General features: G+C 54.8%; 3 protein-coding genes across 3 annotated transcripts; 1 reads left to right on the top strand and 2 right to left on the bottom strand.

Moving 5' to 3' along the window:
- Positions 1–889: 889 nt before the first annotated feature.
- Positions 890–3,091, bottom strand: ccg-8 (Clock-controlled protein 8; the record flags this gene model as incomplete). Its single annotated transcript, XM_066151027.1, has 4 exons — positions 890–961; positions 1,031–1,580; positions 1,641–2,175; positions 2,230–3,091. The coding sequence occupies 4 exons, from the start codon at positions 3,089–3,091 to the stop codon at positions 890–892; spliced, it is 2,019 nt and encodes a 672-aa protein (XP_066009531.1).
- Positions 3,092–8,714: 5,623 nt separating this feature from the next.
- apm1 (AP-1 complex subunit mu-1) lies at positions 8,715–10,237 on the top strand (the record flags this gene model as incomplete). Its single annotated transcript, XM_032031597.1, has 4 exons — positions 8,715–8,753; positions 8,818–8,946; positions 9,006–10,103; positions 10,157–10,237. 4 exons carry the CDS (start codon positions 8,715–8,717, stop codon positions 10,235–10,237), a joined length of 1,347 nt encoding a protein of 448 aa, XP_031888825.1.
- Positions 10,238–10,667: 430 nt separating this feature from the next.
- CGGC5_v002727 (uncharacterized protein) lies at positions 10,668–11,688 on the bottom strand (the record flags this gene model as incomplete). The annotated part of the gene is made up of 4 exons (XM_066151026.1): positions 10,668–10,784; positions 10,847–10,899; positions 11,147–11,621; positions 11,671–11,688. The coding sequence occupies 4 exons, from the start codon at positions 11,686–11,688 to the stop codon at positions 10,668–10,670; spliced, it is 663 nt and encodes a 220-aa protein (XP_066009533.1).
- Between the last annotated feature and the right edge of the window lie 2,556 nt (positions 11,689–14,244).

Raw genomic sequence — 14,244 nt, 5'->3', positions numbered from 1 at the left:
TTGGTCGGATTTCGTGACCGTGGGTGGACCGTCCGTCTTCAATTAGCCTATCGCGTTCGGAATTTCATTCCCGTATTCGGATCAAGTGAGCGTGGATTTGCTCGTGTAATCTCCGCAAGACCACCGTACGCGCGGTAGACGTGCTCACTCAATCGGACGGTGTTTGACTGCCGGTGCGACGGAATTAAATTGACGGCACGAAGCGTGCCGGAGATTGGGTTTGAACTCCTTTCGCCATACGCTAGTCTCTTCCGTCAAGTTCTAGTTTCGGGGCCTTGCTGCATGTACAACAGAGTATCAAGTCGCAGATAGGATCAAATCATGTGATTGAAGCACTAGGGAACCACAGTTCAATATTTGTGAATTGTCCAGTTGATTTGAATCATAGATCAGCTTTGCTTTGTACTAGGACGAAACGTAAAGCTCTATACACAGCAAACCCAATTATGCCCAAGTGGGCCTGGGTTCGACAGACGCCTCAGTACTCTGTGGACCGTCCATTAAGGCTTGAGAAGGAAACAGCAAAGAGACAAAAAAAAAATATATCAGGCATTGACGATGAACTGCCAAATAACCAAGAGCAAAAGCGTATCAAGACGAGATGAATGAAATGTCCGTGACAGTTGTGGTGTTTGTAAATGTGTGATGATATGGTATACTTGAAGTGAAATGGGAACGAGGGCATCCTCGGGATGGTATCATTGGTTTGTGCCCTTTGTCTGCCGCAGCAGTAACTTGCCCGGGGGTTTTCTCTTGTTTTCTTTTTTCCGTGTTCCGTTTTTGCGCCGTTCAATCACCCACTTGGTTTTGTTGAAGGATAAAGGAAAAGAACTAGCCGCCCTGTCGTCTGGTAAATCCTGGCCACGTACAAAGTAAAATCGTCGCTCGTTCAAACGGGGGCGGACTTGACGTCGCCCTCGAAAGGTTGAGGTTGAGGAGAATCGGTTTCGGGCTGCTCCCTCTTCTTCTTGCCCAGGCGTTCGCACCATTCCTCAGCACTGACAATGGTGCCATCAAGGACACCACTAACCTGGAACATCATGTCGAGACCCTCCTTGGCGAGAACCAGGACACGATGGGCACCTTCACGCATCGCCTCCTCTTGTGCCTCGGCGCCAGTCTTATCGCCCTGTTGCTTTTCAAGGGCGCTGGCGTAGCGGAAGCGTTGCGGGAGCGTGGTCAGATGGCGATGGACCAGGAGACGCGCGTTCTCGGGGAGAGCACCACCGGCATACTTGGAGACGGTCTCAATGCAGTTCTTCAAGGTCTTCAAGATATCACCCTTGAGGCCACTGATCTGGCCCGCCAACTGGGCACGCTTTTGATACTCCGCTGCCTCGGTATCACTGTCGGTCATGGCGTGGTCGCCGTCGCCGTTCTCACCCTGGCTCTCAGATCGACCAGCTTTCTCATACTGCTCGAGAACCGTCTTGAGATTGTTGATGACACCACCAAGATGGCCGTTAGCCCACCGCAACCAGCTCAGGCAGTACTTTAGACTCCGAAGACTTTCTTCACTCATGGCTATACTGAGACCAGACGTAGACATGATGAGTCGAGATTGCCATGCAGTGTTAGAACTGTTGGGCCTCTCAGCCTTCTCGTCTTCGGTGTAAGCGGGTGAGCGGTAGTCGTCGTACGCGGGCAGCGTGTCGATGGTGCTCGCTCTGGAGAGTCGGCGGTCATGCTTGAACACGTAGGGGTCTCGTGGAGAGTCGATATCAGGCATGACGTTCGTTTGCGAATCGGCCAAGTGCCTAGCCAAGTCGCCTCCAGTATCGACCTTGCGTCTCTTGTGAGACCCTCCATCAGCGGCTTCCAAGTCTGTGGATTGGTGTCGCCGATTCGCCCCCAGCCACCAACGAACACCAGTCTCGATACCCGTCTTCCGACTAATGTTCCCAGCGACGTTTGTGATTGGCGTCATGTATCCTTCAACGTATTCGGCGCTGGTCTTGAATCGAGGAGAGAAGGTCTTTCCATTGTTGTAGAGTCCGGCGGTATTCTTGATGGTGTTGGCGATCATAGGATGAGATGTCGTCAAAAGCGATAGGAGGGGCTCTTCGGCGGATGTTTGCGAGCTCGCTTGCGGGTTCGAAGTAATGGAGATCGCCGGAGAGCCCACTGGCAACGGGGTATGGTATGGTTGTGGTGAATTGATGGAGTGATCATCACCTAGTATTCCGTCAGCAAGTTACAGTAATCACAAACAAGTCGCTAATCTCATACCAGCTTTCAGATCGCCCAGCGCTTCAGCAGCCATTCGCACATCCGGGTCCTCGAGAAGAACGCTACGTTCTCGTGTGTCGTAATATCGATCTGGTGATGCGGCACTCATAGGAGTATTGTTGCTTAGGTCGAGGTCCATTCTCGCTGTAGTGTTGGCAGGTTGAGCATGACTGGGGGTGTAGTAGGTGGTGAGGGGGTTGAGGCTCGGCCAGTGCGTCAAAGGAACGGTTGTCGTCGAGGCTCGCGTAAGAGCAGGTGGAGGTTGTTGTGGTTGCGGTTTTTGGCGACGATGTTTGGCTTCGAGGGACTGCGCCGAAGGTGGTGGTGGTGGTGGTGGAGGAGCAAAGCGCGGGGGCGGGGGACCTGTTACAGACGACAGAGATGGGAGGTTGTGGCCGACGTTATCATTATGTTTGGCGGCGGGAAGGATGGGTGCAAGCTCAGTAGTCGGAGCGTCGGGAAACCTCAGCAAGTTGGGATCGTGGGACTGGGCATGCGCATAGCTCGGAGGAGCATATGAAGGCAGCTGGGACGGGAGGTGTGTCGGGTCGTAGCGAGCGTGAGAGAGATTGTGCTTGGTCTTGGAAGATAAAGGCTCTGCTGGAGAGGAAGCGGCGGTAGTTGAGGAGGTGCCGGCAGCTGAAATGGTGGTAGCGGCAGGAGAAAAAGTAGTAGCGTGAGGGCGAGGACGAGAGTGCGTGTGAGGGTGGTGGTCGTGGTGGTGGTTGTGTGTGTGCGTAGTGGGCAGAGGAGGGACAGACGAGGAAGATGTCGGCAGCTGGCGGTCGCCAGAGTTGGGCCCGTGCAGCATGTGATTTTGGCTCATGCTCATGCTCATGCTCTGGCTCAGACTCTTGTCCATCTCGCAAAGTATATTCGGACGGCGCGTCGAATATTTTGGCGGGGAGGGGTCAGCGGAGAAGAGCCTGCGGGCTAGGCTGAGCTGGCCGGACTCTGCTCAGGTTCCCCCAGCTGGAAAATTCCCCAGGCGGCAGAGAAGGGAGAAGGAAAAGACTCGAGAGGCAGGCCGAGGAGGAGGACCAGGAGCGAGACCGGCGCGCGGGTGTCTCAGCGGTCAACTCTGGACTGGCATGAGTGGAGATGCGACTTGCCCGGCGCCGTTTGGTTTGATTGAGATTGTTGAGGAATTTTTTTTTCGCAAGCCTCTTTCTTGCTCGCTGCGTCCTTCTGGCCTCGAGGTAAAGTTGCAACGTGCTTGCAGCAGACACACAGGCTTTGGCTTCGACGTGGAGTGGAGGGCGTGTGCAGATTGGGCAGCGGCGGGACGGGTCAGATTTGAAGCGAGGGAGAGAAGAAGGGGTGAGGGTGGCTGCGGGCGGCGCGACAGAGGTTCATGTAGTACGGTTTGGGAGAAGTGGCGAAGGATAATTCACACGACGGAGGGGATTCCCACGCGGACAAGGGAGGGCGGCAGGACCTGGAGATGGATGGGGGGTTTCGGGGTACAGGCCGAACAACTGGAGCCTCCTGTCTGTCTGGTGTCTTGGAGGAGCCCGACTGTCGATGTGAGTGTGATGGCGAGTATGGCGGATGCTTGCTTGGGTGCTTGCTTAGTTGCTTGCTTGAGATGCCTTTTGCCCTTGATGGATGGATGGGATGTGTGGACGGTTCGGGATGGCTGGTTGGTGGTGATGGTGGTGGTGGTCGGGATGGGGGTGGGAAGGAAGAGTCCGTCCGTCGAGTAGCGCCAGATTTGGGACGTGTGAACAGTTGGCGTTGGTTTAGATTATGGTGTAGTGTTGATGCTTTCCCCAGGTCCAGATGGGACGGAGATGGCGATGATGGGTGTATCCGTCTGTCTGTCTGCCTGTCTGTCGGCCTGTCTCTCTCTGGGTGTCCTGCTGGTGGTGGTGTGTCTCTGGTGACTGGTCTCTGTTCCTGCGGTTGTGTCTGGTCTGTGGTGTGTGGTGGGCGCGCGCGGGCGGGAAACAAGGTCGGTGCCGTCCTGGCTTGCACGATGTATGTACAAGCAGAGTAGACCAACACGACAGAAGGGAGGGATGACGGGTTGACTCGATGATTGATAGATAGCTGATGGATCTGACCTGGTAACCCGGCCCTGGCCCTCGGCCTGCTGTTGATTGACTGATTGATTGAATTGCCCTTGAAGGCGACGGGGGTCAGAGGGGAACGGCCGCAGCCCAGGTGCACTAACCCGGCGGATATGGAGCAGGAGCAGGCGCGACGACACACTCGTGGAAAACGAGGCAAGTGCCCCCCCAGGGCAGTCGAAAGCGAGGGCAGGCGCGATAGTGGGACCACCTGCCTTCCTTCTGTCCCGGGTAGGCACCAACAACGCACTAAAGGTACCGGCTGCCGGGAAGGCGCCATTTTAGGACGGGACTGCCCCAACACGAACCAACTGCACCAGTGACCGCACTGCAAGGCAAGAGGCGGGGAGCATGAGAAGGCACCCGACACCACGACACTGAGGTAGGTGCGTGGTGCTTGATACCGTAGTCGCTGATTCCTTCCTTCGGTTTGACACGAGCGACGACGAGGTTGCCTATTTTACGCATGAATACGATACGATACGATACGATACGATACGACCAACTCTCCTCTCTGGTATGCAGTCCATCTCAGTTCCACGACACGACTGCAACATCTGCAACACCCATATGAGGGTGACATTCTTCCGGTATTCTGCCCGCCTCTCGTCTGCCCAGCTGTTTGATTCATTACTCTATCCTCGGTGGGGGTGATAACACGCCTCCAGAGGGCGGAACCAGTCAGACTCAGACTCAGACTCAGAGAATTCATCAGCACCCTGCCCTCTCTCAGATCGACCTCCTCCATATGCCCACATTCCAGCACTTACAGCCTCCGAGTGACGGTGATGGGGGTCCGACGTATCCCCCCCCCCAAACCTGCCCCCAGCACATCCAATCAACTGTCAACTGCCCGTCCACGTTCCCCTTTGTGGACAGGTCAGCCGCCCTCCATCTGCAGTCTTGCGTCCCGTCCGCATCGCTGGTGCAGCAGCAGCGGCAGCAGCAACAACAACATCAACAGCAGAACCACCAGCTGTCCATCTCGCTGGGAGCCTGCAGGGTCCGAGGCACTGGCTGGCTGCCGTCCTACCTACTAGGTACCTACCTACCTAGTGTTTGTTTCTGCCCACTGAGGTGACATGACAAGCTCGCCCGACGAGGTCGCAGAAATAGCCGACGACGTTGTGGGAGTCGGTTACACCAAGAAACAAATTCAAACTCGGGGAGTCAGCTTGTTGTCAGGACTCAGAACCCCAGTCCATCCGTCAGACAGGCGGCAAACCCCCCATCCCCTTCCCTCCCCTCCCCAAAACCTAACCTTGTCTCGCGTTGCAGCTGACAGATGATTACTCCCTAGGGCGGGCGGTGCTGAGTACTGAACAGCAGCGCTGAGCGGTACGTTGGTGGCCCAACGTCTGTCTCCAAAAGTCTCACCCAGTCTCAGTCTCACGATGCGCCGACACCTCTGGCCTGACGGCTGCAGACCGCATCTTTGTGCGTCGACCACACGCATGAATTATTTGCTTCTTCCTCGGCCAACACAATAATGTGTCTAGCCGCTTACCTACGCCCCATCAAAGCACATGCACGCGCGCCCACCAGGAGAATAGGGGCGGAAAACTTTGGAATAATGGCGATGCCCATTTGCTGCTGCTGTTGATCGCTTGAATCCTTCTGCAAGTCTCCTACCTACCATTATAATTTTTCAACCGCTGCTATCAGCGCACCGCAGGGAAGTACCTCGTTGCCCGTCCTCGAGGGAGTGCTCTGACACAGGTCGGGCTGGTTGGTACATGGTCTCAGGGGTGAAGAGAAGATCAGGGCCAAAGTTGGGGAAGCACGTGTCAGACCTCTTTGGGGCCGTCATCACATGCATCTGACTGGACGGGATGAACAAGTCTCTTAGCATGTGCAGCAATGGCGCTGTTAGTGTTCCCATATATTGCCCACACCGGCGCCTAACACTTGTCCCCGTCAATCGTCACGGGACACCAACGGTCGCCCAGCCGGCATTCGGCCCCAGACGCAAAAGAGGCCAGCGCGTCTGTTGATTGGTCTGTTTCTTGCCTCTCGCTACGTCACCCCGCGCACGGACGCCTTCTTTCCATGTGAAAGCGTAAAAAATGGACGGAAGGACCATCCACCAGACGGGACACCCACGCCATGTTGAGACTTGGAGACAGCCTGACTTTCATGTTTTTTTTTTTTTCTTTTCATCGTTCCCCTTGTCTTCCTTCACCCGTCCCTATTGTTCCCTTGGACTGTCTGATGTTCCCCCCCCAGCTATTGTGTCTCGATCCCTCGTACCGACACCGGATCGCAACACGCAATATCACGTGCGAAAGACTTGGAGTTGGAGAAATGGAGAAAGGGGGGGCCAGATGACCATCAACTGACCATGCAATTTTGTCAAGATCCGCCCAAGGGTCCAGTCGGTTCTCGCTGACGTCCCGAACACTGACTATTTTCCATGGATTTTCCATGCCTACCTTGTTCCTCCCAAACGCAAAATGCCATCTCCGCCGGCTTCCGCTAGCAAGAGTCGCCTTCACGCAACCCACCCATTGCCTTCGGTTTCGCTGGGAGCCCGCCACTGGCTTATTTCTCGTGAACCACTGACGGCCCTGACCTGACCCTGCGGTTCCTTGCCAGATCACAAGTGTGGGGAACTGATTGGCACCACAAGATACAGATAGACACGATACACGCACGCACATGCATATCCGGACACACTCCGGCTTCGAAAGAGGCCACCATCAGCGGAGCGTCGGAGACAACGGAACTCGGGGGTCGGAGCCAGCACTCTCCCACGAGCCATGTCATGGCAGAAGACCTGCTCGAGGTGCCCGACCACCTCTGCCAAGAGTCCCTGGTATTGCATGTGTTTGGAAACAAACTCCCCCATTTCCAAGGCCTGCCTGCCACCTGCCTGCTGCCTTCATCCCGCCGCTCTCTCCATCCGGCTTCTGCTCAGCGTTCGGTTGTTCGACTGCAATGCGCGACTCAGGCGCATCTGCTACCCGCTATTCCTGACTAGTTTTCCGGCACGATTTTTGGCCATGTGATGACATCTCAGACCCGAACAAGTGGATCGGCCGCGTTTCCCATCAGAGTACGAGCTCCCAAACTGCCCGTCCTCCCGATTTTCACGAGATAAACTCGCAGGTTGGCTCCGGCTCAAGATTGGGGGGCGTCTAACTCTGCATGGCTGGATAATAATGATGATGAGGGAGGGGGGTGTGATGCCCATGGCAGCCTCTATCGAAGTATACCGCAGTACTCCTGCAAAAAGTGCGGCACACATACACACACATGGATAGCAGCCAACATCTAAGATCTGCCAGCGGGCCGGGCGTCGCCCACCGCAACCTTCCCCTTGCCTTATGGCTGTCAGGAGGACATTGCATGAGGGTTTACACAAGAGGCCAGCCGCAGAAACTCAAGCAGGACCCTTCTGCTAGCTCCGAGCCAAAAGGCAGAAGGGCACCTGTCAGCGGAGCTCCAGCCTTCAGCTCGTGAGCCTCGGCGTCAGGAACTGGCTGAAAAGCCGCAGGGCCGACATTCCATGCATGGAAGCCGCGCTTGTGATAGAACGCTTCTGGCCGTACAGGTTGGGTTCTTGCGACGGGTCATCTGGCAGCTGTCTGTCGCAGAGAGGCAACACATCGTCGTCGGCAAATCATGTCAAGGGAAAACATATGCGGCAAAAAGAAGGCGAATACGAAAGTTCCGGCGTAGTATGTCTGGCCCCTCTGACACCGCCCAAGCAACAGTCGCATTTTTTGCCCGAAAGCAAGAAATACGGTACGCGGGCAGTTCTTATGGAACCAATTAGTTTTCCTCTACGCGTCTCGAAATCGCAGTTATCACATCAACGACGACACGACTGATCCCAGCAGAATGCCAGTCCAATCGTGGTTTGAATAATGCGCTGCACTGTCTAATGGACGCGGTGAAGAAGAGAAGAAAGAAACAAGCAATGGCCGTGAGGAAAATTTTGGGTTGTAGGCCAGCCGCCTGCCCCACAGTCCGGTCAAAGCACGTGATCTAGCACCGCAGCTGCCTCTGCGAGATTACCTAAGGCACCCGCCCGACTTCTACGTCTGCCTGCCTACGCCACAGAGAGGCGCCACAGATTCGCGCCTCAGCGACAGCAGCCACCTATTGCCCAAGACGTAAGGCTGTCATTGTATGGCCCGTGCACCGTACCCTCCAAGGAGACATCGTGGTTTCAATGTCGCCAGCTTCCTGTGCGCGGTCACCACGACACGACCCGCGAATTGATGACACCTTGCCAACCACTGCCTCTCCCAACGTCTTGACACATCGCCGAGCTGCTTCGTTGAACGAATTGCATGATAAGAGTCTTTCTTCTGCCGTAGTTCGTCTGGCCAGCGTGCCAATTGACATCCACCGCCTCGCTCCGCGATTGCCCCTCGATCCGTCCCCCGCCTTGGCATCACACCCACCATGGCTTCCGCCGTCTTTTTTCTCGACTTGAAGGGCAAGGTGCGCATGGCGAAGCTAGCTTGCATGCTGATGGACCAAAATATGCTGACGAGACGTGCGACAGACCCTCCTTGCCCGAAACTATCGCGGCGACATTCCCATGTCAGCTGTCGAGAAGTTCCCTATCCTTCTTAGTGAAGCCGAAGAAGAATCATCGGCTGTGCCTCCATGCTTCTCCCACGAGGGTATCAACGTACGTATAGATGCCCGCGGCCTAGTCTTTCCGAATCTCGACTGACCAAGGACCGCCAGTATCTCTACATCCGCCACAACAACCTCTACCTCCTCGCCCTCACGAAACGAAACACGAACGCCGCCGAGATCCTCCTCTTCCTCCACAAGATCGTCGAAGTCTTCACAGAATACTTCAAGGCCCTCGAGGAGGAATCCATCCGCGACAACTTTGTCATCATCTACGAACTGCTCGACGAGATGATGGACTTCGGCTACCCCCAGACCACGGAATCCAAGATCCTGCAGGAGTACATCACCCAGGAGTCGCACAAGCTCGAGATCCAGGCCCGCCCGCCCATCGCCGTTACCAACGCCGTCTCTTGGCGTTCCGAGGGTATCCGCTACCGCAAGAACGAGGTCTTCCTCGACGTCGTCGAGTCCCTGAACCTGCTCGTCAGCGCCAACGGCAACGTCCTCCGGTCCGAGATCCTCGGCGCGATCAAGATGAAGTGCTACCTCTCCGGTATGCCCGAGCTGCGCCTCGGCCTCAATGACAAGGTCATGTTCGAGACGACAGGCCGCACGACGCGCGGCAAGGCCATCGAGATGGAGGACGTCAAATTCCACCAGTGCGTGCGCCTCTCACGTTTCGAGAACGACAGGACAATCTCCTTTATCCCTCCCGACGGCGAGTTCGAGCTCATGAGCTACCGCCTCAACACCCAGGTCAAGCCCCTGATCTGGGTCGAGTGTGTTGTCGAGAGCCACAGCGGATCGCGTATCGAGTACATGCTCAAGGCAAAGGCCCAGTTCAAGCGGAGGAGTACGGCCAACAACGTCGAAATTATCGTTCCTGTACCCGACGACGCCGATACCCCGCGCTTCAGGACCAACATTGGTGCTGTCCACTATGCCCCTGAGCAGAGCGCCATTGTGTGGAAGATTAAGCAGTTTGGTGGCAACAAGGAATTCTTGATGAGGGCAGAGCTCGGTCTCCCGTCTGTCAGAGGCGACGACGAGCACGGCGGTGGTATGACTGGTGGTTTCGGTGGCAGTATGGGTGGTGTTGGCGCTCCCGGCAAGGGCGCCAAGAGGCCGATCCAGGTCAAGTTTGAGATCCCCTATTTCACGACAAGTGGTATTCAAGTGCGGTACCTCAAGATTACAGAGCCCAAGGTACGTTTACTCCCTCTTCCTCCCGCTCATCGCACACGACTAACAATGCCTAGTTGCAATATCCCTCGTTGCCATGGGTTAGATACATCACTCAATCAGGAGACATAGCCGTGAGACTGCCCGACGCGGTGTAAGACACAGCGACGAGGATTTTTTTTTCGGTTTGGAAAGGGGGTCGTTAATTGCAACCCAAGCTATTTTACTAAGCGAAAAGGTGGATTGGGTCATGCATCTTCGATTGCTGGACGATGGTAGACACGTCGGAGGCTCACGCAAGGACCCTGAGTAAAGGGTCGCCATGACCAGGAGTCTATAGAACAAGGGGGACGCATGATGTTGGAGGCATGAAATATATCAAGTTCTGAAATGTGAATGCTATGACCCTGAGATGGAGACCCAGATTTGGTAATCGCCAATCGCTCTGCGCGCCTAGAATGTAAGTGTACTGCCGTTGAGTGTACCCATACTGAGTTAAAAAAAAGATCGTCAAGTCGTGATAGATGTATTTGCAACGATGCCGAATCTCCCTGCGCCAACTATTTCCCGCCCTCGTTCACTCAACGATCAGTTTCCCATGCTCTTCGAAGTTATCGATGTCATCCAAGGTTGACCCGTAAGGGTTGAGCGGATCGCAACACACCTGCACCAGGACTCCTCGAACGGGGCCCGTAGGGGGAGGGTCTGCCAATCTCTGATATCAGCCTCGTCTGGTTCAAATCCCTATGGAACGTGAGACAACCTACCGGCACGATGATGCCGTTGGCCTGCCCAGCAATGACCATTGAATAAACCGCCACTGAATGCATCGTCCGCATGCCTTGGCCTTGTGGTGAGAGCGATCAAAGCAAGTATGATCGGCAAACAGCCACCTAGGCCTGTCGATCTCGGACCCGATGAACCTAGAGCTGCGTAGGTCGGCGGCAGAAGGTTGGGTATCCATGAGGGGTTTTGCCCCGCGACGTGCCGATGCGAATCACTGCAACCATGGATACGAGTTGCCCCTGGATCATGACCATCTCGAGAGAACTCGAGTGGAAACCAACGATTATCCACACCCATCTCTCTAATAGTCGTCACGTCGACGTCTGCGTAGAGGCAGGGGAGGAAACGCCAACAGTTGAAGACGCTAAATGTGCTGTGTTCCTCGAGGGGTCCGGTACCCCAGTACCTCTGCCCGTCATCGGTGGTCATGTCCACAGGACCCCATATGGCTCCCTCCAGCCCGGGGCTCTCACGATACCAACTGAAGCCTTCGCCTGCTAGACTGACGGATCCGTTCCTGTATCGCCATATCTTGCCGGGCGTCTCAGATCCGTAGCTTTGGGATGTATTTGGTGGAAGCGGGTTCCCCCATCGATCTACGTTTGGAACGGTACCATTTCCTTCTTCGATGAATGACAGTTCGTTGACGACAAAGACAAAGCTGAATTGTGTCTGGGCTGGTGCTTTTCCCTTCTTACTACTGCTCTCTTTCGGCTTCGGTCTCTTCTCGCTCTTTCTGCCCTGTCGATGGGACCTCTGTCGTTGTCAGCCTTGGAATGTCTGTCCAACAGAGCTTGCGTCCTACCGATAACAAAAAAGACATCTTCGTCGCAGTGTAGTTCGTAGACTCTCGTACGTTGGATCAAGCCATGTAGGAGAAGGTGTGGATGGACCCTTGGGGCTGAGTTTGGGCCGTTCGACAGCCGCGACTGCCACGCGATATGTTGGCTGATCTGATCAGAAATGACAGAGAAAGATTGCCTTCGCCTCTTATGCAACCATCACACTTAAGGGCCCGAACCAGGCTGCGTTTGCCCAAAGCAACAGCTTGGAATATCTCGTTCAGGCCAGCTTGAACAACGTCGTCGACCGCCTCGACGGTATTCCGTCTGATTGGTGGCTGCTCAGAGTCAACGCAGTATCCGAGCCCAACTCTTCAGCATTGACGCCCTGCAGATATGCCTGTTTTGCAGAAGATCATCATGGCTTCTCCGGTAGTGTTCGTCGACTCAGATGACAGCGGAGGCGGGCACCCTGTGGTCACATGTTGTTTGGCTTGCATGCCGCCACGTTGTGTCGGTGAAGAATGACTGCATGATGCCCGGTGGTTTGTCGATGGCTCGACTACATTCCGAGGCCATATGCGATCACCAATTCCGGAATGCCGTTGGCGGCTGCTCGGCTTTTCCAGAAGTTATGCCGCTTCAACCCAACGAATAAATGTTTGCGATAATCCCGCCGATTGCTGCCGCATGGGGGAGACAGCTTCGATGACATGGCTGTCGTTATCTGGTGAATTCCAAGGTTCGGCACCTCCACGTTTCTCTGCAAGTACGTCGTCATGGTCGATACTGATTGCAGTAGCTTGAGTTGGCCACAGTGGTGCGCTGGCTCCCATGCTGGGAAAGAGTGTGTGGGTTTTCCTCTTTCTGAACCTGGAGCATGGAGATGACTTGCATGAATGGTAGCCAATGGAAACCGGGCTCCCACTTCCACATGTTGGATTTCAATTTCCCAGGCCAATGAGAAGGTAGCAGCGTTGCTCGGGAGCTCGGAAATGCGATGATTTCAGTCGTCAAAGCCTTCGACAGCGGGATACTCGGCGCTGCGGAATTTCCTTGCGTACCTCGACCCTGCTGCACTACCTATCAATGAGTCAATGGTAGACTCAAATGGAGATGTCTCAGTACTCTGACCAATGACGTTACTGCCGCCAACCGTCTTGGTTCCGGGACAAAGTAGCCGCAAAGTCCATTCGCAGACCAGACGGCTTTCCAAAAGGTATTGGTCAGCTCGTGTGACGGTACCCCACGTCCACGCTGTCTAGGGTGGGAGGTTGACAGACACCCTGAGCTTTGATAATCAGATCATGATGTCTGGCAACTTCTGGCTTTGCCCCCCCTATGCGAGCCAACTGGGTGCTCTGCCGGCTGGGCAGGACCTCCCCGGCAGGCATTTGATGGAGACTTTTCATATGCATGGAGGTGATTGGCGTTTTTCATTTGAGCCCAAACGTGTGGGTGTGGAGGCTCGTACTGCGTGGGAAGGATGCAGCATTGTGATGCCGTTGAATCGATACGGTTGATCTGTGAATTCTTTTGGATTAAGTACTCAGGCTTGGATAGAAACAGGGGTTGAAGCAAGCTTGAGTTGGGCCTGAGAAGTGTTGGCTTATAAGTGAGGAGAACACAGACGAGAATAGAGCGCCGTAGTTGGAAAACTCAACACGTGCATCTTTACCTACCTCAGTTGTCGGGTGTTGATTTCTCAAGCCCTACTTGTGCAGCTTCGGTGAGGTAGTGCCGACGATTGCTTCTACCTGTCTGTCTGATAGGCGGCGGGGATCTTAGTCTAGGCTGTCGGAATATCGCCTGCAGAGCCCGTCATCCAGTGTATGACTTCGACACATTGCTGTCCATAGTACCATAGGACGAAATCAGGAAATCGGTGACCGCTGGCAAGCCTCAATCGACTGTGACAGGCCCAAATGGATTGCATTCCAGCCAGTCAGCCAAACCGGTCTGCGATGCATTGACCGATAAAAGTCCAGAGCCAATGAGGAAAAGACCGTCGTGCTTGGTTCGGGCAGAAGTGATGCGGGGTTCGTCCGGGACTTGGCAGGCATCGTTGGGCTTTGAGCCGTTGACGTGGTCGGCCGTACAGCAGACCATGACCAAGTCGGAAGATGCGCGGATCTTTCAAGCTTGTCATTACCAACAGTCTTTGGGAGACAATGTACGGTTTATTCCATGTTGTCACAGTGAGAATGCAGCCAGATGGTGCTCCGGCGGAGCTTGACTGCTCCCGAAAGACGATGTTGAGGCTGGAGTTCGGTGTTGGTTGTTTGTGTGACGTTGAATTTGGCAGTGTTTAGCGCTGGTTATTTGTCGAGAAGGAGGTGGTCCGCGCTCGTCATCTCCTGCCTTATTTGTTGGTCTTTCCGTTGATCTCCACGTGTGCCCCTTTTGTCTATGTGCAGGAGAAGTACGCCTACATCCTTCCTTCGCCAGGGTAAGCGTGCAGTAGGGAAAGAGCTCGACTGGATAGTTGACTCAGTCCTGCTCAATTTATACTCAAAGTCACAATCTCACAACTTGCAAGCTGGCAATATGTTTTTTGTCTGGCAATACCAATACGGGGTTATAATGTTACACGCGAA

Source organism: Colletotrichum fructicola (genome assembly GCF_000319635.2).
Source record: "Colletotrichum fructicola Nara gc5 chromosome Unknown KSG_Nara_v1_contig02, whole genome shotgun sequence".
NCBI classification, from domain to species: domain Eukaryota; kingdom Fungi; phylum Ascomycota; class Sordariomycetes; order Glomerellales; family Glomerellaceae; genus Colletotrichum; species Colletotrichum fructicola.
Note: the sequence above shows the minus strand (reverse complement) of the source record. Positions and strands in the feature narration are given on the sequence as shown.